General features: G+C 44.2%; 1 protein-coding gene across 1 annotated transcript in view; it reads right to left on the bottom strand.

Moving 5' to 3' along the window:
- Positions 1-26,147, bottom strand: part of LOC309555255 (histamine H2 receptor-like) — a gene marked incomplete at both ends in the record, with an annotated part of 196,856 nt that overhangs the window by 17,789 nt on the left and 152,920 nt on the right. The window contains one exon of the mRNA XM_082257156.1: positions 266-442. Within this exon, the coding sequence (XP_082113282.1) occupies positions 266-442 (177 nt within the window). The remainder of the gene's footprint in view (positions 1-265; positions 443-26,147) is intronic.

The raw sequence follows: 26,147 nt of genomic DNA, 5'->3' as shown, positions 1-26,147 counted from the left end.
TACTCTATCTAAAATGCAAAAAAAAGTCTGGCCTATAGTTCTACTTTAACAGTGAGATGATTCTCCTCCCTACAGAATGCAGGGATGTGCAAATGAAAGCTGCAGGATCTGATGATTGGTGTCACTTTCCTTGCAATTCCGGGTTTACTGAATCACAGCGATAGCAAAGCAGCTATACATATTTTTTGCCAGTTCAGCTGAAAAAATGACAGTGTTGTATTTTTATGCTGGCATTGCGCTTTGAATTTTAGAAGAAAGCACTGACCTGCGACGTGACATCCTCTTGGAATAATGGTAGGGAGTGACCACCGAACAGTATCTGTCCAGACTGATGAAGCAAAGGGTGACAATCGACGCTGTACAGAACATGACATCAAATGAGATCCAGACCTTACAGAACTGCTTTCCAAATAGCCACATCCCGGTCACCTCATAGATTATACTGCAAGACAAAACATTAAACACAGCATGTTACAGACTGCTACACTTGCATGGTGGTAAATTCAGTTAACTTTTTTTTTTTTTTTTAACCTTAGCACACTTGCAAAGGTTTCTGGATATTTTTACTAATTTGCCTTGTCCACAACCGTATTAGCTCCTACGTCACTGACAACAACCTTCTCGATCCCCTACAGTCCGTCTTCCGCCCACAATATTCCACCGAAACTGCCCCACTAAAACTCAAGACCTAATAACTGCTAAAACATTGCAACGGCCAGTGCATACCCATACTCTTAGACCTTTCTGCTGCCTTCGATACAGTTGACCACCCACTCCTCCTCAACAAACTTCACTCCCTTGGCCTCCGTGATTCTGCTCTTTCATGGTTCTCCTGCCACATATCTCAGCGCACTTTCAGTGTTATAAACAACACCATCTCCTCCGCTCTTCTTTCTTTTTCTCTTTCTGTTGGGATACCCCAAGGCTCCACCCTTGGGCCCCTCCTATTCTCTCCCTATACCTCTTCCCTAGGCCAGTTAAAAACCTCCAATGGCTTCCAATACCACCTCTATGCTGACGACACCCAGATCTCTCTCTCCACTCCTCAACTCACCCCCTGAATCTCCTCACATATCACAAACCTACTGAGCAACATATCAGTATGATTGTTACACCACCAAATCAATCTTTCGAAAACCGAGCTTTCCTATTTCCCCCCCCCCGATCCCGTCCCCATGACTTTACCATTGAGATCAACAGCACAACCACTGGGTCCTCTATGCATGCCAGGGTGCTGGGTGTAATCCAAGACTCTGACCCCTCCTTGAGCCCCCACATCCAATCATTGGCTAAGTCTTGCCGCCTTCATTTCTGAAACATTTCCAGAATTTGCCCCTTCTTGACTAATGACATGAAACAACCTATTCACTCCTTGGGTATTTCTGCCTGACTACTGCAACTCCCTCCTCATTGCCTTACACTTACACAAGCTATCCTTCCTTGTAGATATTGGAAAATTGATTTGCACAATTTATTTGCACATTCGCACTTATATTTGTGGGTTTACAGATATACATATATATATTATTGCACGTTTTATGTTTTTTTTTTTTTTCTGTTTCAAGTATTTTATTAAATAATGCAAGTGAGTAACAACGTTTGACATACAGAATAATGCAAGGTAATGTAAACAAAGCTCGGTAACAGAGCATGACCAATAACTGTAACTACAGCAAATCGTGAGGGTTAGTAGACAAGGGGTGGTAAATGGGTTGTCACGAGAGAGTAGTGATTGGCATTACCAACCCACCGGCACCCCATATAGGGATCACACTGTGCCTAGGTGGGGAGGCAAAACCAACCAATTGTTAAACTAAAAGGGAACAGTACCCAAGTCTACCGTATCGTGTGGGAAGAGGCAGGGGGATGAGAGGATCCTCACGGGTATCTACCAAACAGGGAAAACATAGGCTACAGTAAGCCAGAATGAGGGAACAAGTCGAACGGGTAACCTGTAAACTGTAGTTAAAATGACAAGGTAGAACAAACTCAGACGTTGTAGAAGCTGCAACATATGTATGCAGACGGAAGGAAGCAGGGCGTGGGGGGGGGGGGGGACAGGGAGAAGGGGGTAACAAGAGGACAAGGATAAAAAGGGGAAGGGGTAGAATGAGGGGGAAGAAAAAAGGATCGCCGGGGGGGCCAGTACATAAGGAGTGGGGGTTTTGGGTCCCCAGGTTTGGTTCAGGGCAGCAGTAGGGAGCTATCAAAATTGGGGGGAAGAAAATTGTCAACCCAAGGTTGCCAGATTCTATCATAATGTTTTATGTTTTTTATATAATTTTTATATTTTAGCAAGCGCTGTAGATAGCCCTAATATTAGGACTATTTCTTTAAATTTTATCACTTTTATACTACTGCTGCTGCTACTTTATAATTTTATAATCTTACATATAATTTTACACATATTTCACATATTTAAAGGTCATTTATATTTATATTTAATAAACATCAACTCCTAGGCGCGGGGAGTATAACCTTTTTTTCGAAAAAGGATACTTGTTTTTATATATCCTTCCTTCACTCTATTATGAATGCTCCTGCTAGACTAATACACTTTACTAAATGATCCGTGATTGCTGCTCCTCTCTGCCAATCCCTTCACTGGCTTCCCCTACCGCATTGTATAAAATTCAAAATACTAAACCACAACATGCAAGGTCATCCACAACATCGCCCTTCTCCAGAGCCTCTCCAATCCTCTGGAACTCCCTGCCCCAGTATGTCTGGGCAGTACCTACCCTGTCCTCCTTTAGGCCATCCCTGAAAACTCACTTATTCAGGGAAGCCTATACCACCTCCACCTAAGAACTGTATCTGAGTCACATCCATCAGATCATCCCCGCAGCTATTACCTTTTGTACCACCTCCCCTTCCCTTTAGACTGTAAGCTTCATGAGCAGGGCCCTACTATTCCTACTGTATTGAACTGTATTGTAATTGTATTGTCCCCCCTCTACATTGTAAAGCGCTGCGCAAACTGTTGGCGCTATATAAATCCTGTATAATAATAATAATAATAAATTCACTGATTGCTGAAAAAACTGGTTCACATTAAAAAATAGACTCTCTCTTCAGACAACCATAACATCTAAGCTAAGATATTCTCACCACGGTTACTGATTGAGCACTGTTTCCTCCTCCACATGTACAGTACTTCATTATCCCTTGTTTCTGCTCAGAAAGAGTGCAGGCAGGTACAGTTAGCTTGCCTGCCACCAGATGGCTCTGTTGCCATTATGGCAAAGTAAGGGCAGAAGAGTGGCTAAGGGCGGCCATAGACTGTTCGAATCTCGGCCAGTTCAGCCAGATTCAAACCATGTATGGGCAGGCTGAATGTACCAATTTGATCGACCAACTTGGGTAAAGCCAACCTGTCGGATTCACTTGCGATTATGCTAGCGGCTGCTATTGCCCCGAGCAATAATCACCGTCTTCTCCTGGTGGGGACAGCTTCCCCCACTCTCCCCCACCAGGAGAAAACAATGTCTCAACAGGAGGGATTCCCCTGTCAGCACTGCCTGTGTTAATATGGGAATTTTGTGAATTTCTTTCCTTCGCACCACCTATGGCCTGCCTAAGTGGTTAGCGCTTCTATCTAGCAGCTCTAGTCTCATTGGTTTGAACCCTAACTAAGGCCAGCCACAGACGGAGTGATTTTGCAGTGGGGGGGCAATGGAAGCCCTAGTATGTACTGTATTTGTGAATGTGAGTTAGAGACCTTCGATTGTTAGCTCCTTGTGGGCAGGAACTCATGTAAATGCACAATATATAAGTAAAGCGCTGCATAAATTGTTGACACTATACACATATATAAAATTAATAAAGGAAAAGTTATAAGCAGGTGTTAGCTCCCCCCCATATAGAGAAAACCCTCCTGTAGTGATGTAATGGGTGAAATTAGTACCCATATAAATGCCAGCTGTGGGTGGGGCAGAGGAGTGCAGGGTATGGGATCAGGACATCCCAGAGCTGCTAACATGCAGTTCTACACAGAGCTGACCTAAAGGGCCCTGTACAGGGCTAAATACCCAGGCGAGGAGGTACAAATCATATGAGGAGAAGTGGTAGTAGCCCTGTCTTCCCTGACCTTCTTCTATGGTGTGTGTAAGGCCTTGGAAGAGTGGATAGTGGTGGAAGCTTAGGAATTAGTCATCTGGCAGTATAAGTTGTACCTGTTTATTTAAAACCATCTCTCCCATACAGCCTTTGAAAGTGCAGAATTTACACAGGATCTCTCAGATCTGAAAAGCAGGGGGCGGAGAGCTGAACTTACATCAGTGAGGAGAGCTCTGAGAGCTGATTGGAGGCAGGGGACACTCCCCTCTTCGCACATACACAGGAACAGAGCTGAGGCTGTCAATCAGCTAGAGGTGCCTCCCCTGTCACCATTTTTTTCTTATGAGAAATGAGGCAGCAGACAGAAATGACATTTAATGCTCTGGATTGAGACAGGTACACACTATAGAGGGGTATGCTTTGTTCATATTTTATGTCTGAAGTTTACAACTACTTTAAAGCTCACATTCTGCTTGTTGAGAACATGCAAACACTCGAATGTCCATAGCTTTGTCACACATTCACTTTAAATTCTCTTTTAGTTCCCCTTTATATTCCCCAGTTGATCTGATCAGTAAGCCCCCGTTCACACTGGGGCGACCTGTCAGGCGACCTGGTCGCCTGACAGGTCGCCGTAGGTCGCCTGGCATAGAGAAGCTGTGGACCCGTTCTAATAGGAGCGACACAAGTCGCTCCGACTTAGAAAAAGGGTCCGGAGCTTCTTTGGGGCGACCTGGAGCGACCTGCATTGACTTCAATGTTATGAAGTCCGTGCCGGCCGCTCCGCAGTCGCGGTGCGAGCAGCGCGCTGCGACCTGTGAGGTCGCCCCGGGAAGTAGCGTCGCCCCAGTGTGAACGGGGCCTACTGTAAGTCTGTTATTTTACAACTTCCTTTAACAGACCAAACCGTCCAGCAAGAGGTAGAAGATAGGTAGAAGACTGAGACAAATCTTTTACCACTGAGAGGGTGCCTAAACTTGTCAGCTTTTATTCATTTAAATAAAACTTTTATTCCAAAATGGAAAAAAGTTACCTTACAAATGTAGACCTTCAGCGGCACATTGTCACCACTCCTGGGGCTTCCATCTTCACCTGGTTTTCCCTCCAGGATCACACTCTCTGATTGTTTCAATGGTGGGCTGCAATTTCGTCACTCTGGCACATGCGCATGGGAGTCGCCATTGCGGCACAGCGCTTTCCGCATTGAAAGCCCACTTAGTGTTCTGTGCCTGTAGAGAGCACTGTACATGGCTTATGCTGATGCTGTGTTATCTACTAAACGCCACAAGTTCAGGCCGTTTTAAAGGCACCTACAAGTAAGACTTTTTTATAGTCTTACCTGTAGGAAAAAGTTAAGCTTTTGCCTTTACTGCTTGGGGGTTGAGGAGGATATAGTGATATGGTACTTGCCTAAAACGCACATGAAGAACCCAGACGAGAGAGTCTATATACGTTTTGTAACTGTCTGTTTGTCTATGTATGTCACATGCTGCTATGTCTCACTTCTATCTTATACTAACTTCTGCTGTATGGGTTCCTGAAGCCGTAGCCACAAGAGTTGCAGGCTTTGAAGTCCTTTGGGGCTCAAGAAGAATTAAGGCTGTGCTGGATTAACGCCTGGCCAGTCCAACGGAGAGGTTATGAGAGTTTGAGAGAGTGGAGGCAGGTGCAGTTTTGTGGTAAGTGAAACCCCTTGCTGAGTGCGTGAAATTGTGAGTATGTGTAATTTAACCACTTGCCGTCTGCTCACTAGAGCTCTACTGCGGCAAAGTGGTTCGTTATCGTCTGACGACGTAGACCTACATTGTCAGACACTCCCCTTTCTCGGCGGCGCGCGCTCGCCGCCGGAGGCTCGCTCCCGCTGTATTCAGTCACAGCGGGAGTCGGGCCAGGGGAGGAGCAGCGGCGATCGTCGGGGATCTTGTGTGGAGATCCGCCTGCTTGTGTAAACACAAGCGGGCGGATCTCCTAAGTGACAGGCAGGGTCAGATTGCAGGGTTCAGCATAGTTGAACCCTCGATCTGTCCTTGTGTCACACAGTCACCTCCCCCCACACACGTTAGTAAGCACTAGGCATACATTAACCCCTCCCTCTCCAATAAAATTAACCCCTTCCCTGCCAGTGTCATTTTTACAGTAACAGTGCATATATATAGCACGGATTACTGCAGTAATGTCACTGGTACCCCCAAAAGTGTCAAAAATGTCAGTCAAGGCTCCGATCTGTCCGCTGCAATGTCGCAGTCCCGCAAAAAAAAAAAAAAAAATCGCAGATCGCCGCCATTACGCGTTAAAAAAAAAACACCAAAAATGACAGAAATCTTTCCCTTTGATAGTAAACGCAATAACTTTTGCGCAAACCAATCAAAATACGCTTATTGTGATTTTTTTTACCAAACATAGGTAGCAGAAAACAAATTGGCCAAAAATTTAAAAAAAATTTGATTTTTACATTTTTTTGGGGGGAATTTCATATAAAAAAATGTGAAAAATATTGTTATTTTTTCAAAATTGTCGCTTTTTTTTTGTTTATAGCGCAAAAAGTAAAAATCGCACAGGTGATCAAATATGACCAAAAGAAAGCTCTGTTTGTGGGAAAAAAAAGGACGTAAATTTCGTTTGGGTATGGCGTCGCATGACCGCGCAATTGTCAGTTAAATTCGCACAGCGCCGAATAGCAAAAAGTGGCTCAGACGTAAGACAGCAAAATCCTCTAGTGGTAAAGTGGTTAAAGTAAGGTTAATAAAGGTAAAAGCACAGTACTAACCCAAAAAACTTTTCCCTTGATCTCACTCTCTCTCTCTCCTACTGCACTGTTGTTTCACTTTCATTTCTTGCATTGATCCTTTTGGTCTCTGCTGGGTCTTAAAAGAATCCAGTGTTCGTGTGACAGCACACCCTGTCCTGAAAAGTCTCCAGATAAAAATCTCAAAAGGAGGCAGTGGGTGTGCATGGGACGGTTTCAGTTTTAGGAGGCTGGCCAGGGAGGGACCACTGACCACCAATTCTTTTATCTTGGAAGTTATTCTAAGATAAAGAAAGTGGATATGTCCCCTCGAGAACATCTAGAATGATAAGGTGCGATGAGAAACTGAGACTGATCAATGACAGCCGGGATACTATCTTAAACCTAAGCTGGTCTGTTTCTATCTAAAAACGTAAAAACTTTCTGTAAACTTCCATTCATTCTGTTTCCTCTGTATTGACAACTTAGCAGCGCTAAGCGTTTCCTTGTTGGGTGGATCTGGCCCAGAGCCAGGTGGAGGTCAGATATCTGTACCGTGCTGATACGAGGAACGCTGGCTGCTTGCCTAGACAGTAGAAGTAATTTACTAACACAGCATGACTAAAAATTTGGATGTGCTAAACTTTATATAAAAGTTTTGAAATGTACTATATGATGCAAAGGTCTTGATGTACAGTATATGTTCTATTGACAGGGAAAGTGAGTAGTGAAAGGTATAACCTAAAATTAATGTTTAAATGAACAATACACTAAGTAAATACCATACACCTTTGTTTGTTTTTGAAATATTGGTGGTGGTGTTGGGGCTATTGCCTGGATTCTATTGACAATAGTTGTATTTAAACGAAAATTGACACCATTCTGCGTATCTGATCCTCAAGAAGTCATTGAGCCAGATTGTGGGAAATATGTAGCACTAAGGATCATTGTCCATGAATGCAGCCAATGTGATCCAGAGGTGTGACCCACTAATAATCCACAATACATGTGATAGATTGGGAGTAATAACTAACATTGTCTTTATAGGTTTTTGCATTGTATTTGTTTTAACTGTGGTGTTGAACATTTGGAGGGATAGACAGAGAGGGTTTGTTATCTGTGATCTCAAATTTCTCATATAAGTGTGATCTAAGTAGCCAACCCTTTTAGTTTCACCTTCCGGGGGTGGAAGCGTGCCTTTTTCAAGTGGGTTGTGAAGAAGGTGCAAGAGAATTGAGTGTCTTGTCCTGGGGGCAGGAAGGAGACACCTTCTAGAGGGAAGGTGTGTGTAACGTAACTGCGACCCCACAATGTGTTTGTGGGCTTCCATCAGTATACGGCTTCCTCCAGTCTCTTGAACATAGATATGAGATATAACAGCCTCCCTACATACAAAACTAGCCTGAACCTAGCTCGTATAGAACTGGAACAGTTATTGAACAACTCACACCAAATATATACAGTATGGACATCCCCTTCCTGATCAGATTACCCCACCAGGTCAGGTGCCTGATTACACTATCCTATGCAGATGAAATTGTGTACAGGAATAGAATTACCTGAACTAATTATCTAGCCATCTGGACAGAAACAATTTGTGAGTTCATTAACAATTAACAATGGGACAGACAGGCTTAACAGAAACACATCACACCTTAATACACAGACAATACGAGGAGACCACCAGTGACAGACTGTCCATCTCTGACATTGAAGAACATGGAACAGAGGCCAATGTGATTAGCTCTTTCAATGAACATGTTCAGAATCAAACAGGCCAGTAATAGTCTTCATATATTTCTTGAGATATATGGTTGATAAATATTACTGTCCCATTTGAGTAATCCAAACCATATTCTCCGTGTCCATTAAGTTCATCATTTTCTTGGCCACCTTGTGCTCCTAATAGACACAGGGTGACTTACACATAAGAGGGACCTAGGGAGCTAAGAGAGGGATTTCTCAACCTCTCGAAGGTAAGCTGGATTTCACGGGCCCCCCAACCAAAGGGACTCCCATCGCAGTGTGTTAGAAATAAGTGGAAGCTTTGGCCAAGCTTTTGCCTACTCAATTCTGGTTGAAAGGGGATAAAGTGTCCAGGGGTTTTCCAAAATGGGAAATTAGTTGAGAGGAGGTGCAAAGATTAAGGGACCACCTTTGACTCCTTGCCATGATTTAAAAGCACACTATGGCAAGTGGGTGGTTAAGTATTTAAAGAAATGGCACAGATTGATGCAGATCACAGACTACCGTCTACCAATTTAAGGGACTTATTATATCAGGATTTGGACTGCCTTCCACCACAATTTTAAAAGTAAAATGAAAGGCCCAAATGAACTGGCGACCTGGGCAAGGTGGACAAATGAAGCTTTATCAAAAACCTCAAAAATCCTGTTGGCAGTATTGCCAAAGGATTCAGAGGAAGAGTGGGACATATCAGAAGAGATGGTTACGAGCACCCATTTTTTTGGCTAAAACTCTCATAAAGGACCCCAGCAGCCCCGCTGCAGAGGAGATATCAAGCAGTGTCAGGAAGGTGGCTGGTTGTGATGTTCTCCTCCATATGCGGCTGCATCAGCTCCCTTGGGGGGTAGGCTATTCGGAGGTAGGAGGGATTTCATCAGGAGAAGGATCTAGCATGGGATCATCACATGAGGTGAGTGGATATAGTGGTTCCCCAGGGGAAATGTCTCCATATGCCTTAGATTTGAATCCCCCTTTGCTACCTGATAAGGAGTGGGATCAAGAGGACGCTCCTGATACCACTAGGGAGGCAAATAGGGAACCTCATTAAAATTTGAGAAAGGAGAGGAAGTTAAAAGAGACTATATCTGGTAAGGGAACAGGGAGCATATGATCAAAACCAGCATTTTGACATGGGTTAATAACCCATCATGTTCCCTGGACTCTCGGGGAAATGAATACATTTTTAAATACAATTCCAAAACCAAGGCACAGCCCTCACCTATTTGCTCAACAAATATGTAACATAGAAACAAGTTACAGAGCCAACTGTGAAGATATTTTACATATAATCAAGGGTGTAGCTGGAGCAAGTGAGTTAATAATACGGGAAGCAGAGTTATACAAGATGGAGGATCTAGGTAAAGCCCCAATTCCAGAAGATTGCCCAGAAGTTGCTATAAGTCAGTGTACTAAGATGAAGGGGGCAACAGAGAAAATATTTCCTGCGGCTTCCTGGACTGAGGTAAGTATAATGTCACAGGGGATTAAGGAAGAAGTACTTGAATACACTGACAAATTCAAAATGGCTGTTACAGAGATAGGGCAGGACCCAGATTCTGCTGCCCTGGCTCCCATGTTAGTCACACTCACAATGTGGGGAACAGGACTCAGGAAATCTATTCAGGATAAGTTAACTATACGCTAAACAGAGAGGAAAACCATGAGTCTGCAAGCTTTGACCACTGTAGCATCTAATATACAAAAGAATATGGATTATATAAAGGCAAAGAAGCCAAAAAGGGTGATGTTAGCCAGTGAGGTCACTAAAGGGCTTGGGGAGGGGGGGAGAAAGAAAATGGTTCTCCAGCCTGACTTGTTACAATTGTGGCAAGCCTGGACATATAGCACGAGAATGCTGTCTGCCACGTAGACAGTTCAGGAAACCGTGGGTTAAGAGAGACTGACTAGATACAATATTGACGAGCAAATGTCTCCTGCGCTCAAATGTTTTGTAAAAGCCAATTAAATGATGGCTGAATTGTTGGCATCTAGAATCTCGCTGCCCTCTTAGGATAATGGGTATTCACATAAACTGAAAGCATAAAAGACAGAGAAGGGCGGACCGACCTAGTGCAATACAGTAAATACCGGAAAACATTTTTTGGAAAATCATGAAAACCACGCCATACATTATACTCACAAGGGTATGCTAGGTATAAGCATAAAAACAGAGGATTCCTTCGGCTATCCAAAGACCACAGGAACCGAGGAGCCATCACAGTTGGCATTGAGGAAGAGGGTTCTCCCTCTAAATGCGTAAGCCCTATCCATATGGATGCCTTAAAGTTCTCTTGTCGTAATTAAGTGTGTTGTTCCTGCGGTCTTTGGATAGCTGAAAGAATCCTCTGTTTTTATGCTTAACCTAGCATACTCTTGTGAGTATAATGTATGGCGTGGTTATTATGATTTTCCAATAAATGTTTTACGGTATTGCACTAGGTCGGTGCGCCATTCTCTTGTCTTTTATGCTTTTAGATGCAATATTGCCAGTAATCTCAGAAACAGATGGCCAAGATGCTTTCGTAAAGTCAACCTTAAAAGAAATGCCATTTTTTGAAGAGAGGGAGTTGACCTTCTGGGCCAGTAAAAGTGTAATATCTACACAAACTGTTTCCCCTCTGTCCACAGGTCACAGTGTGCAGGTGATGGGATTAAATGGTTCCACAATGATATTGCAGGAAACTCCCCCTCTTCAGGTGAAATTAGGAGATGTTTCCTTGCAGTCAACTTTCCTGTTGCCTGATACGGTAACTTGTAATCTGCTGGGAAGAGATATTTTATCGAAATTACAACGCTCCATAATCTACACCCCAGAGGGAGTCTTTGGAACTTCACCACTGACTGAAGTAGAACAAAATGTGTGTGATAGTCTGCATGTGTCAGTTGCAGCAGCACAGGAAAAGACCCACTCATCTACTCTTGCAGAGTTGCCAGAAACACTCTGGGCCACCTCTAGAGAGGAAGTTGGAATATTAAATGTAGAAGTGAAGTGGAAGTGAAGCCGGGGGGGGGGGTCCCTCTGCCAAAAGTATCCCTTATCCCAGCAGCAAAAGGACGGTATCAAAGAACAAATTAAATTGTATTTGGAAAAAGTAGATTCTCCTTGCAATACACCTCTCTACCCAGTAAAAAAGAAACCCCTAGACCGTAATGCCCCATGTTAAGTACAGAATGGTGCAAGATTTGAGAGCAATAAATAAGGTAATAAAACAAAGCATCCCTCTTGTCCCTAATCCAGATACAAAGCTCCCTAATATTCCTAGTGAGGCAACTTGCTTCACAGTAATAGACATTGCAAATGCGTATTTCTCAGTGAGACTGGAAGAATCATGTACATAAATTTTGCCTTCCAGTTTGATAATCAAAGCTATACATGGAAAAGTCTTCCCCAGGGCCAGTCCATATCACCTAGTGTGTTTACCCAGGGGCTCAGACAGGTGTTAGATCAGTGGCCGATACCACCGGGGGTTACTCTACTACAATATGTAGATGATCTCTGTTTATGTGAGAATACTTATGAGAAATGTGAAAAGGCATCTGTAAGTCTCTTACAACTTCTAGCAGAGCAGGGATGTAAGATTTCAAAAAAGAAGCTGCAATGGTGCTAGGAGAAAGTGGTTTTCCTGGGACATTGTATCTTTGGGGGGGAAAGCATCTCACATCAGAAAGAAAGGCCGTGATACAAGCATATCCCCTCACAAAGAGTCAGAAGGCATTCAGGGCATTATTGGGTCTTGTGGGTTACTGTAGAGCCTGGATTCCAAAACATAGCTGTCAGGGTCCGGACTGGTAGCAGGAGCGGTGCAGGGAGTGGATCCGCTGTGTCAGTGAGGGATTGGCGTGGACCGTACCGGAGGATCGGTTCTAAGTAGTTACTGGTTTTCACCAGAGCCCGCCGCAAGGCGGGATGGGCTTGCTGCGGCGGTAACTACCAGGTCGTGTCCTCTGGTAGCGGCTCAACCTCACCGACTGCTGATATAGGCGTAGTACAAAAGGGACAGGCAGAGGCGTAGTCAGACGTAGCAAAGGTCAGGGCAGGCAGCACAGGTTCAGAGGCGATAGTCGTTAGCAAAGGGTTCGGCAACAGGCAAAGGATTACACAAATAACGCTTTCACTAAGGCAAAAAGGCAACAAAGATCCGGCAATGGCTGGAAGGGGCAGGTCACTTATATAGGAAACAGGTCACAGGAAACAGGAAACAGGTCACAGGTCACAGGAAACAGGAAACAGGAAGGGAGGTTTGGACCAGGCACCAATTACTGGTGCACAGGCCCCTTAAATTTCAAACGACCTGCGCGCGCGCGCCCTATGGTGCAGGGGCGCGCGCTCCGGGAACCATGTGAGCGGGGAGCGGAGGAGGGAGCCGGAGCGGGCACAGGTGAGTGGATCTGGAACAAATGCTGCGAGCGCTCCGGTCCAGAAGCAGGGACCGGAGTGCTCAGCGTTACAATAGCACAGATGGCCAAGCCTCTATATACATTGACATCTAGTAAAATTACACATTTTGAATTAAAAGAGGAACAAAAGCAAGCAATAGAAACATTGAAACAAGCCATTATGACAAGCCCATGTTTAGCCTTGCCTGATTACAAAAAGGATTAATATTTGTTTTGTCATGAGGCAAATAATTAAGCATCAGGAGTACTGGCACAGAGACATGAGGACAGGTGTAACCCAGTGGGGTATTATTCTCAGGTTTAGCGCGGTTATTTTACTTTATTATATTATTCTCAGCCGTTGGATCCAGTTATCTGTGAGGCGGCACCTTGTGTAAAAGCTACAGCTGCTGTAGCGGTGATGGTGGAGAAAACTGCTGAGATAGTATTGGGAAATGCCTTGATTTTAATGGTCCCTCATGCAGTGGAACAGATGCTTAATCACATCAACACCAAGCATTTGTCTGCTGTAAAATTTACCAGATATGAGTGTGCATTGCTTACACCAAATAACATAATAAATAAAAGATGTAATGTGCTGAACCCAGCCACTTTACTCCCTGTCATCTCTGAGACATCGGAGGTGTGGGAGCATGATTTTGGTAATAGTTCAGAGGCCTAGTATGAATTATCCATAACAGTGACAGATGTTGCTCTTGAAAACCCAGATATGGAATTATGGGTAGATGGTTCCCGATTCTATACAGAAAAGGGTTCACCTGTCACAGGTATGACTATAGTGGATTAGGAGAGGGTGGTAGTTCAGGAAGCATTACCGAGCCATTGCTTGGCTCAAGTGGCTGAGCTAGAAGCATTAACAAAGACATGTCAAATAGCAGAGAGTCAACCGGTTAAAATCCATAATGATTCGCACTATGCTTTCGGCGCAGTGCATAATTTCGCTGCACTGTGGAAAAGTAGAAACTATTTGACATCCCAAGATAAACCAATAAAAAATGCTGTTCAGATAAAGGCTCTATTGGAAGCTATTATCTTGCCAGCTGCTGTTGATGTGGAAAAGGTAAAGGCTCATACAAAGGGAAATGATCCTGTCACTATCAGAAACCAGAGAGCAGATAAAGATACAATATATAAAACAGTGCAGCGCAATAAATAACTAAAATATTTCTAAAAAGTTAGATTGGTAAGAAAAGTCCAAAATGCCCAGAGGAACCAAGTGGTCCAATTCAGTGTGGAAAAAGGAAGTTGATTATTTCAAGTGACAAACCCTTCACCAGTGAGAACGCACCACACTCACCTGAGAGCGATGACCTCTGTGTTACCAGCAGGTCAAACACACTTTCCCATAAAGGGTAAACCAAAGGCAGCAGACTCCACCTTTCATTGCATTCTGTTTTTATTCACAATTTGTACAGTGTCCCAACTTTTTGGGAATTGGGTTTGTATATAGGAAGCTAAACCTTCTTGAACAGGATGATCCAAATGCATGAGGTGATCAGTACTCAGTTCAATCTTTTAGATTGTTGGATATGTATAATTCCCCCTGGTGTACGTCACAAACCCATAATTGCTATGGCAGTAACGAATCCAGACCTATACCATGCTTTATTGGTAAATGTGTCTAAGAATAGCCAGGGCCGGTGCTAGGCTATTTTGCACCCTAGGCAAGACCAGCTACTTGCGCCCCCCCCCCAAAAAAAACTGTACATATTGCCCCCTTTCCTACACATAATGCCCCCTTTAACCCTACACCCCCCTTCCTATACACACTGCCCCCCTTTAACCCTATACCCCCTTTCTGTACACACTGCCCCCTCTCTAGAGGTGACAGGAGAAAAATGTGGCACTGGCCATGGCTGCGCCTAGGTGGCAGTACGCCCTAGGCGGCTGCCTAGTTCGCCTAGTGGTAGCACCGGCCCTGAGAATAGCGTGTTAACAGTGCAGCAAGGGAAAATAGTCAAGGAAGAGGGTTTCTTAATCCAAGGGATATCAGGTAAAGGGATAGGTATTATCTGAATAGGACAGTTAGAGTGGGTATCACAGATTATTATCAAGAACCAGGTGAGACCCAGGTCTTTCTGAATGGGTGTTATAATGTCTTGAATCAAACAATGTGTCAATGTGAAAATTACTGCTCCAATTGTTTCAATGAAACCTTGAAGCAGTCATTAAGGGCTTTGAATATACCAGATAATTGCAATGAGGCATATATAGACACTGATTTAAATAAGTATAATCAGTCTTTAAAAGAGTTGGTGGATTCAGAATTAAAAAGTGTTGTAGCAAGAGTCTTGCCTAATTCATACTATTTTGTGTATGGACAGAAAGCAAGAAAAAGTCTGCATCTTAAGCCAATGGTACCTGTATAATAGCAACTCTTATTTATGCTACTAGGCCTGTAAACATGTCTGAATTGCTAAGAGGACATAGGGAAGGAAGACAAAAAAGATCTACAGAGAGCAAGGTCTACTCAATAAAGGCTGCTGCAGATGCTATGACTGACATTGCACAAAAGTATAACATATCAATGTTTGGGGAAGCATTTAAAGCGTTGACTTATGCTCCGTCCTTTACTGGATGGGGACATGAAATGGCAAACAGGTTTAAAAAGTTATGAAAATGTAACTAGTATGATGTTGGGTCATGTCCTAGCAGCACTAAAAGATGAAGCAAAATAATTAATAGAGATGAGAAGACAAGTGATTCCTAACCATATGGGTTTAGACATCCTGTTTGCGTTCCACGGAGGACTATTTACAGTGGTGAAGAAGGAATGTTGCACCTATATGGTTATGACATAAATGCCCACCTTTCAGCAGCAGAAGGGTTACAAGGTAATGTACATGATATTCTCAGTCATAATCTAGATTTATGTGAGTGGGGTGGAGGTGTACTGTCATGGAAATCCTGGTTGAACCCAGGTAATTGGTTTAGGGGAATTGGTGAAGACATTCCTAATAGGATTTCTGAAAATAGGAGGAATTGTGTTAGGAGTAAATAATATGTTTGCTTCTGTGCTATAAACAAAGCTTATGTACTTGCAAGACGATTTATAACCATTTAAAATCATGATAGAATCTCGTGTGCACAAAAGTTCAATTGGGAGTGTTACAGGGCTATAAGAAGAATAAGTGGATTTGCAGTTCATCACTTCCAAGGAAATGCACAGGACCCACGCCTATTCAGAGGGGACTTAGTACACCTGAGTGACAGGGGATGTGATATCTTCCTGGAAGGGTTGCAACAAACAATTGCTATGTGTCTTGAACTCAGGGGTGACAGGTGTGGCTGCATAGGGTTGGTGTCCCTTCGTGCCCTGATTGGAGGCACTCCTCTGATATGTAGATGGGGCTAGCCCACCTATATGTCCCGGTAGGGACAGGAATAGGACACTAACCACCTATAGTCAAGTAGTAAGGAGGTTTTTGTGACATCTGGAGAGCTGAGCGGAAAAAGGACTTGAGAGTGGAAAACCATGGCTATGAGGCAAAAGTACAGGTGCAACGGAGGTAAGAGCAGCATCACAGGGTTTGCCACCTCTAGAAGTCATGTGGCAAAGCTCTTCCAGCAGTAGATGAAAATCAGAAGAAGGTGGGATTTGATGATCACCAGATGATCGGAAGGAGGTAGGAATGTAGAGATTCCTAGCATTCTCTGCAGCCTTCCTGATGGTCATGTGGGGGTCTATCGGCCTGCATGTGTAAGGTTCTGGCACTCTCAGTGCCTCCTATCACATCATTTCCGGGTGCTTTCCATCTACCTAGATAGATGAAGCACATATAGGTGTGTTTCCCTTTAAGAGTGCTGCTGTCATCACTGAGCGCCGGACTGAACAGCTATTTAAATCACTAGCTCTCACTCACATGTGTTCGTTCAACCGCCATGGTTGGAGCGTCCTGATCTCTGAGTTCAGCATGTCAAATCTACACGTTCCTGTATCTCGCTACCTGAACCTCTGTTTTCGGATCCTGTGTCTCGCCACCCGATCACCCCTGGCATGCTGTTTTCACCTTCACCCTTCTCACGAATCCTGTTGTGTGCCTAGATGTGCCTTGATGCTAACCTGTCTTGAAGCTCTCATGCTTGCAAGCATACCTCGCTGTCGGAACCACGCTGCGCTGATCCCTGTATCCCGCTACCGGATCATCCGCTCTTGTCGAACCTCTCCTCTGCTACATTGCTACTAGTGATAAGTACCCCACAGGGGAAACCTCAATAACCTTCATACTAAAGCTTACACTGTCTAGCTCTGCATACCAAGGACTGTTACTACATCTGCACTATCTCGATTGCTAACTCTTGAGCCTACTATCATCTGCTCTTGCACTGGGTTGGTCTCTCCTGTATGTTCACCTGCTATTCTATCATCTGCTACCATACATGATTGCTAACCTATCTGCATCCCACCTGTTACTATCTCATTCTCAAGAACATTTCCTTTCAAGTGTCTGTCATCTACCATCTCTACCCAACCTGTCTCTTCAGCCTATCATCACTGTGTTACTATATACATAAGTCACTCTAGGAACATCTTATTGAGTGTGTGTATTTACTTGCTGAATTGAGATCATCCACACATGATGAGTCTTTGGGAATTGGGATTGGTGTCTTAGCGTTTCTCTACATGACTACTGAAGTGGAATATTTCTGCAGCTGTAAATCCACATCATACATAAAACGCAGGAGCGTTACAGCATGTCCTTTAATTGTATTGCAATTGCTAAATACTATTGTGTGATCAATAAGTCAGAGAAAAGAAGTACCAAAAACAAAGATTTGAGCCTTGGTTAATGTGTAAGGATAATGTGATCTCTACTGATTCCTACATCATAGTGTGTGATATTACATTTATAAACACATTTATAATGAAACCTTTATAGTATTAATATTAAGATATATAATAAGGTAGGGTGATATATATACACATCCTAATGTTATTTTCTATATTGATTAGTGAAGCTAAAATGGCGTTTGTGAAATTGTTAGAAACATGTTTTGTATCAGTAGAATACCACAATGTGCTATTGCCCCCATAAAGATGTATCACTCTCAAATGTGTATTGTGTGATAAGATACCCTATAAAAAGGGGATCTGTGATCCATCAAATCAGAGCATACAGGGCGGCCTTATTGGGGTGTGCTCTCACGTAGCAATGTCTGATAATAAACCTTTTCATTTGGAACTTTCTCAGTCTGGAGGTTGTTTCATATAACAGCATGATAAACACAGTTCTATCTCTGCACGGAGTGTACAAATATGATGATTGCATAAAAAATTGGAATCCCCAACTGTGGGGCTTCACATGAAAGCAAGAAGAGTTTCGAACAAGATGCCATCCAGGCAATATCAAAGTTCTGTCAGTTAGAATAAAGAGGAACATAGAAAAGACAGGAAGATGTATCAATGTCCGGAAATCCTTACAGTTTGTTTTCTGGCTGAAGTGCGCTAATACATCATTCATTAATCCTTAGAAGACTAACTCAGCTTTCATAAAGATTCTGAATTAAAGGCAACAGAGATTTTTCTGCCACACGGGAGTTGGCTTTATATATTCCAAGCTTCAAGGACAACGGTTTAAGAACTTGCCTGATCCTGGTCTATGCAACAAAATTCCAGTAAAGTGAAACCGCTTCTTTTCCTTGTTTTGTTGGACCGTAAGATTTATTTTGAAGTTGTACAGTTATGAACAGACATCAAAGAAGAACATTGACGTACTTCAAGATTCTGGCTTACTCTGGCAACTTGACAGCTACTCATAATGCTTGTAATAAAAATTATCCAAACACGTAGAGAAGAGTGCCAGACTCATATTTTATTTATTTATTACAGGTACTCATATAGCAGCGTCAATTTATGCAGCGCTTTACATATATATTGTACATTCACATCAGTCCTTGCCCTCAAGGAACTTACAATCTAAGGTCCCAAACTTACATTCATACACTAGGGCCAATTTAGACTGGAGCCAATTAACCACTTGAAGACCAAGTTTTTCTGGCACTTATTGTTTCCAAGTTTAAATCAGTATTTTTTGTTAGAAAATTAATTATAACTCCCAAACATTTTACATTTTATATTAGCAGAATCCCTAGTGAATAAATTGGCGATCATAATTTGTTATATCACACGGTATTTGTGCAGAAATTTTGCAAAGGCAATTTTTTGTGAAAAAAAAATACACTTTAATGAATAAAAAGAAGCAATCAAAACACAATATATAATCCAAGTTTTTGGAAAATGTGAAAGATGATGTTATGCTGAGTAAAAAGACATAGCACGCTTGTGGAATGGCGACTTAAAACCTAAAAATCTCCACAGGAAATGCTTTAATTGCCTTTACAAGTAACCTGTTTGGAGTAACAGAGGAGGGCATGTTTCCTATTGATTCCCAACCTGAAAACTATTTCAAAGGTTTCTCAAGAGTTAAAGGGTTTAGAAAGACTGGTTTAGTGTAATGCCTGTGGATCTATCAGATTCAGTGACGGCTGGTGAAGTTTTAAAATGGGGGGGCGCAAGACCCCGCCCTTCCATTTTGACCCCTCCCATTTCTCTGAAGCCCCACCCCTTATAGACTCCACCCATTTTGTCCCCTGTATTTTGCTTGCGTGAACAAATTCTCCCAATATATCACATATTAAGGGGTCCATCAGTACTAGTATATCCCATAATAGGGAGCAGGGGCCCTATTACGGCATATACTGTGAGAGACACCCTATTATGGGATACACTGACTGAGAGTGGCACAAACCCCACAGTACAGACCCCCCCAGCACAAACCCCTCAAGCACAAACCCCACAGTACAGGCCCCCTAGCACAAACCCCACACTACAAACCCCCTAGCACAAACCCCACAGTACATGCCCCCTAGCACTAATCCCACAGTACAGGCCCCCTAGCACAAACCCCACAGTACAGGCCCCCTAGCACAAACCCCACAGTACAGACCCCCTAGCACAAACCCCACAGTACAGGCCCCCTAGCACAAACCCCACAGTACAGACCCCCTAGCACAAGCCCCACAGTACAGGCCCCATAGCACAAACCCCACAGTACATGCCCCCTTCATTGTAGTGACCAGTATAAATGCCCCCTTTCAATGCTGTGACCAGCATATATGTCCCCAATGCAGTGACCAGCGTACATGTCCCCAATGCAGAGATCAGCGTGCGTGCCTCCAATGCAGCCAGTGACCAGTGTACATGTCCCCAATGCAGAGATCAGCGTGCGTGCTTCCAATGCAGTGACCAGTGTACATGTCCCCAATGCAGAGATCAGCGTGCGTGCCTCCAATGCAGCCAGTGACCAGTGTACATGTCCCCAATGCAGAGATCAGCGTGAGTGCCTCCAATGCAGCCAGTGACCAGTGTACATGTCCCCAATGCAGAGATCAGCGTGCGTGCCTCCAATGCAGCCAGTGACCAGTGTACATGTCTCCAATGCAGAGATCAGCGTGCATGCCTCCAATGCAGCCAGTGACCAGCGTACATGTCCCCAATGCAGAGATCAGTGTGCGTGCCTCCAATGCAGCCAGTGACCAATGTACATGTCCCCAATGCGGAGATCAGTGTGCGTGCCTCCAATGCAGCCAGTGACCAGTGTACATGTCCCCAATGCAGAGATCAGCGTGCGTGCCCCAAATGCAGCCAGTGACCAGTGTACATGTCCCCAATGCAGAGATCAGCGTGCGTGCCTCCAATGCAGCCAGTGACCAGTGTACATTTCCCCAATGCAGAGATCAGCCTGCGTGCCTCAAATGCAGCCAGTGACCAGTGTACATGTCCCCAATGCAGAGATCAGCGTGAGTGCCTCCAATGCAGCCAGTGACCAGTGTACATGTCCCCAATGCAGAGATCAGCGTGCGTGCCTCCAATGCAGCCAGTGACCAGTGTACATGTCTCCAATGCAGAGATCAGCGTGCATGCCTCCAATGCAGCCAGTGACCAGCGTACATGTCCCCAATGCAGAGATCAGTGTGCGTGCCTCCAATGCAGCCAGTGACCAATGTACATGTCCCCAATGCGGAGATCAGTGTGCGTGCCTCCAATGCAGCCAGTGACCAGTGTACATGTCCCCAATGCAGAGATCAGCGTGCGTGCCCCAAATGCAGCCAGTGACCAGTGTACATGTCCCCAATGCAGAGATCAGCGTGCGTGCCTCCAATGCAGCCAGTGACCAGTGTACATTTCCCCAATGCAGAGATCAGCCTGCGTGCCTCAAATGCAGCCAGTGACCAGTGTACATGTCCCCAATGCAGAGATCAGCGTGCGTGCCTCCAATGCAGCCAGTGACCAGTGTACTTGTCCCCAATGCAGAGATGAACGTGCGTGCCTCCAATACAGCCAGTGACCAGCGTACATGTCACCTATGCAGAGATCAGCGTGCGTGCCCCAAATGCAGCCAGTGACCAGTGTGTACATGCGATGTCCCCATCCCCAATGCAGAGATCAGCGTGCGTGCCCCAAATGCAGCCAGTGACCAGTGTGTACATGCAATGTCCCCATCCCCAATGCAGAGGTCAGCGTGCGTGCCCCAAATGCAGCCAGTGACCAGTGTGTACATGCGATGTCCCCATCCCTAATTCAGAGATCAGCGTGCGTGCCCCCATCAAAGCAGACACTTACCTCGTCATGGACGGCGTGCTGCTCTTGAGTCGGCCCGGGGCGGCGGAGGGATGCGGTGCGATCACGCATGGCGGCGGCTCTCCTGTCTCCTCTTCTCCAGCGGGCGGGAACTGAAGGTGAACGTGACCGCGGGCGGTGCACCACCCCCAGGCGTCACGTCACCAGGTCCGATGTCCTCCTGTGATTGGTCCAGGCTGGACTCTGGACCAATCACAGCCCGGACATCGTTAAAGTGGGGTGTGTCGGGGCGCATTGCCCCGACACACCCTAGAATTTTTTATTTAATCTTTTTTTTCCTGCCTCGTTTGGGGGGGCGGCGCCCCTGCGCCCTCTATGAGCGGGCCGCCACTGATCAGGTTCACTGTTTCTGTTTACTAAAAAAATTTTACTTTAAAGGAGAAGTACAGCCAATTCGTTCTGCACTCCTGTGATCTGTTTTCAGGAGACGTCAGAGAGCTGGTCCATCGCGACAATGAAGTCAGGATCCGCCCACATGCCTGAATCAGCATCCACCTCAGCCTCTCAGTTTGGGGGTTGCAGAGCAGAAAAGAGAGCCAATAACTGACAGTCAGCAGCTCTCTGCTCAGGGAGCCCTGCGAACCGAGTGATCGGCAGTGTTTGATCACTCAGTTCTCACTCTTAGAGCAGGCTGGGGACATTGGTCTGATGCTGCATCCCCCTAAGTAAATATGATTACATTTCAGGTGTATCATTCCTCGATTGCACACTAATTGGAGAAAGGGGGAGCCAATCAATGGGCCAGGCGAATCTGATGTCCGCCGCCCCCCTAGGATCATTACCGAGAGAGGCAGACAAGGCAGATCACCGTTCTGACACGGGAGAAGTTCTTGCATTTCTGCTAAGCAGGAACACGGATCTCTGTCTTCCCCCAGTCAGAGCAACCCCCACACAGTTAGCAAGCACCCCTTAGGGATACATTTAACCCTTTGATCACCCCTAATGTTAGCCCTCTTCCCTGCCAGTGTCCTTAGTACAGTAACAGTGCATATTCTTTAGCACTGATCACTGTATTGGTGTCACTTGTCCCCAAGTGTCAAAAGTGTCAGTTAGGTGTCCGATTTGTCCACTGCAATGTTGTAGTCCAGCTATAAGTCACTGATCACCGCCATTACTAGTAAAAATAAATAAATAAAAATTCAATAAAAATATCCCATCGTTTGTAGACACTATAACTTTTGCGCAAACCAATCAATATACACTTATTCAGGATCTTTTTTTTTTTTCACCAAAAATATGTAGCAGAATTCATATTGGCCTAAATTGATGAAGAAATTTGATTTTTTTTACACTTTTTTTTATTGGACGTGGCATGTAGAGGGGCATTCTTCCCTGACCTTCAATGAAAGGGGCATTCTTCTCACTTACCCCTTATTAAAATAATTCTAGCCGGTGTTCTCTGAGACCTAAAAATTAATTCTAGGGTCTTTCTGGGGTAAAAAGGTTGGAAAAAGCTGGTTTAGGTCCATGTTCATTTACATGTGGTTAAACAAAGCCCAGTTTAAAATTAACTTTCACATTGATTCATTCACTATAAATACGGACACAATGGAAATGCTTCCTTTAAGACTTTGTTATCTCTTTGCTTTCCTGTATCTAATCTATCCCACACCTCATATAAAGGATCATTAACTTTATTAATATGGCTGGAATACTAGCGCATCGTTGACTATATGTCTCTCCTGGCCTCCGTGTTTCATTTTAAATTAGCGCTACTACTTATGTGCATGGCTGAACAGCGTATTCCCAGTCACCTGCACTTCATAATCATGTAGAGGTCTTGTATTTATTCTATGGTATTCCCTACTGTACCATCAGAAATAACAATGAGACCAACAATAAATAATCAGAGCTTTCATCTGTGCATTACTAATGGCAGCGGTGCTGAAATTACTTTGTTTTTAAAATGAACTTGTAGCCAGTCTATGAGCATTCACACATTTATATATTCTGAACAAGCAATAAATGAGCTTTAACCACTTGCTGACCGCCCCACGTAGATTTACTGTGCCAGGGCGGGTCGGCTGCCCATAATCTCATACATCTATGTGATTATGCCAGAGCCAGATCGCAGGAGGAGCGGGCTCGATCGCCGCAGACCTCCCGCGATCTTTGGCTAGAATGACAGAAGAGCTGCCTGCCTATGTAAACAAAGCAGGCGGCTCTTCTGTCAGAGAGGCAGGGAAAGATTGTGTGATTCAGGTAAGCTAAATCCCCGATCTCTCTCTGCCTCTGTCCAATTCATCCCCCCACACAGTTAGTAAGCACAAGAGGGAACACATTTAACCCCTTGATCACCCCCAGTGTTAACCCCTTCCCTGCCAGTGTAATTTATACAGTAACAGCGCATATTATTTAGCACTGATTACTGTATTAATGTCACTGGTCCAAAAAAAATGTCAAAAATGTCAGTTAAGGGTCTGATCTGTCCGCCGCAATGTCGCAGTCCCGATAAAAAAAAAAAATCGCTGATCGCCACCATCACTAATAATAAAAAGTCCATAAATCTATCCTGTAGTTTGTAAACGCTATAACTTTTGCGCAAACCAATTAATATACGCTTTTTGGGATTTTTTTTTTTTACCAAAAATATGTAGCAGAATAGAAATTGGCCTAAACTGAAAAAAAAATTTGATTTTTAAATTTTTTTTATTGGGAATGTTTTATAGCAGAAAGTAAAAAATATTGGTGTTTTTTTTTTTTTTTTTTTTTAAATTGTCGCTCTTTTTTTGTTTATAACGCAAAATCTAAAAACTGCAGAGGTGATCAAATACCACAAAAAGAAAGCTCTAACTGTGCGAAAAAAAGGACATCAATTTTATTTGGGTGCAGCGTCGCAGGACCGCACAATTGTCAGTTAAAATAACACAGTGCCGAATCACAAAAATGGCCATTAAGGGGGTAAAACCTTCCATAGTGGATAAAGCAGTACTCTGGGAATTACAAAAAATGACCCTTGCACGAGCCACCAACCTACCTCCCCCCAGAGCTCTGCAAGGGTAAATGCTTGTAAAGTCTAGGGAAAGAGGAATAAGCTGTAATAGGTACCATATTCCTCGCTCCAGCAGGCTCCTTCAATCTGTGTAACTGGTCCCCAGAAGCCTCATGTGACTCATGTAGCACTGCCCCGTAGGGGTCACTGAGTATAGATTTCCCTGGGCCTTCCTCTGATTATCCTGCAGCCAGATGCTTGGGTGTTTTTACACGATCAGGTGCACACTCATCCACTCGCTATCCAATGACCAGTCTAGGGGATTTGTTTTTTTGTATTTATTGGTAGAACTTGGATAGGTGAAGGGATTAGTGGGATACTCCAACTTTGCCTTTGCACAGATGAGGACAACTCTCACTTGGCCTCACTTGGTTGAACTGAATAGCAGACCCCTGCTGAACCATACAGCATTTGAATTGAAGAATAAGTCCTTTGCTTGCTCTGGCAGTAGAATCAATGACTTCTGACTCTTCGGGACACTAACCAGTATCCCCTTTAGCTGGCAGCCATCCACTGACTTTACTAGCTTGAAGAGATGGTCCTAACAGAACAGGCCCCTAGACTTAGACCTGTACTAACAGTAGCCAGGCACAGATCCTTTTAGGTCTGTCTCTCTCGTAGTCAGCTCTGCAGGACATCTGGGTTGCAGCTTCTGCGACTCTGGCCCTCAACTACCTGAGGCCGCATGGCAGCCTATACAGAGGAGGAGTAGCAGCCTCCTTCCTCTGGGACCCGGCTCCCCAGCAGAAGACCCTGTGCACATGTGCTCACTTGGTATAAATACAGTCACCCAGCATGCGTTGAGGCACCTTCCTCTGCCAATGGCCAGGGCTGTATCTAAACCAATGCTCCCATTTGTCAGGTTTCCTCCCAGTGTCCAATATGCCCCTTCCCAGGAGCTGTCTGGCAACGTTTGGCCCAGGGGGGAAAGTATAACCCAGAGGCCCATGGTGGAGGGACTCAGCCCCCCTCCCACTCTCCTTCTTCCCTACCTCCTCCCAACTCCCACCTGCCACTTTCATCATCCGTGTAAACGAACCCTTTCATTGCCAGAGCCATTTTTTGCACAGGTTTAAAAAAATCATTTTCGGCCTGAAGATTACACAAAAACCCCAAATATATAATTTTCAAAAGCAGACACCATACATAATAAAATAGTGGTAGTTCCAATTTTTTAGGCCACACGTTATTACTGAAAAATGTCATTGAAAAACACTCTAAAGTGAATTTTAGGGAAAACACGCAACTACCCTCATTTTTGGTAAAATATAAAAGATGCGGTTGCACAGAGCAAATAGATACCCAACATGTCCAACCTTAAATTTGTGTAAAATGGCGACTAACTTCAGTACCCTATATTTTCTATAGGTGACGCTTCAAAAGCCCCTGATAGGTATCAGTTTAGTGTTACAGAGGAGGTCTTGTGTTGCTCTCACTCCAGCGTGCGTGGCCATATGTAACATGTGTATCGCAATCAAAGTATGCGTAGGCGCCCCTGACGCATGTGTTTACATTTGTACGTGTGTATATGTGGGGGGGGGGGGCTTCAAAACTTATTATTTGCTTGGATGTAACTTTTTTTTTTT

This window comes from Pelophylax lessonae (assembly GCF_965119305.1).
Source record: "Pelophylax lessonae genome assembly, chromosome: 1".
Lineage (NCBI taxonomy): Eukaryota > Metazoa > Chordata > Amphibia > Anura > Ranidae > Pelophylax > Pelophylax lessonae.
This window is presented reverse-complemented; position numbering and strand designations above follow the sequence as displayed.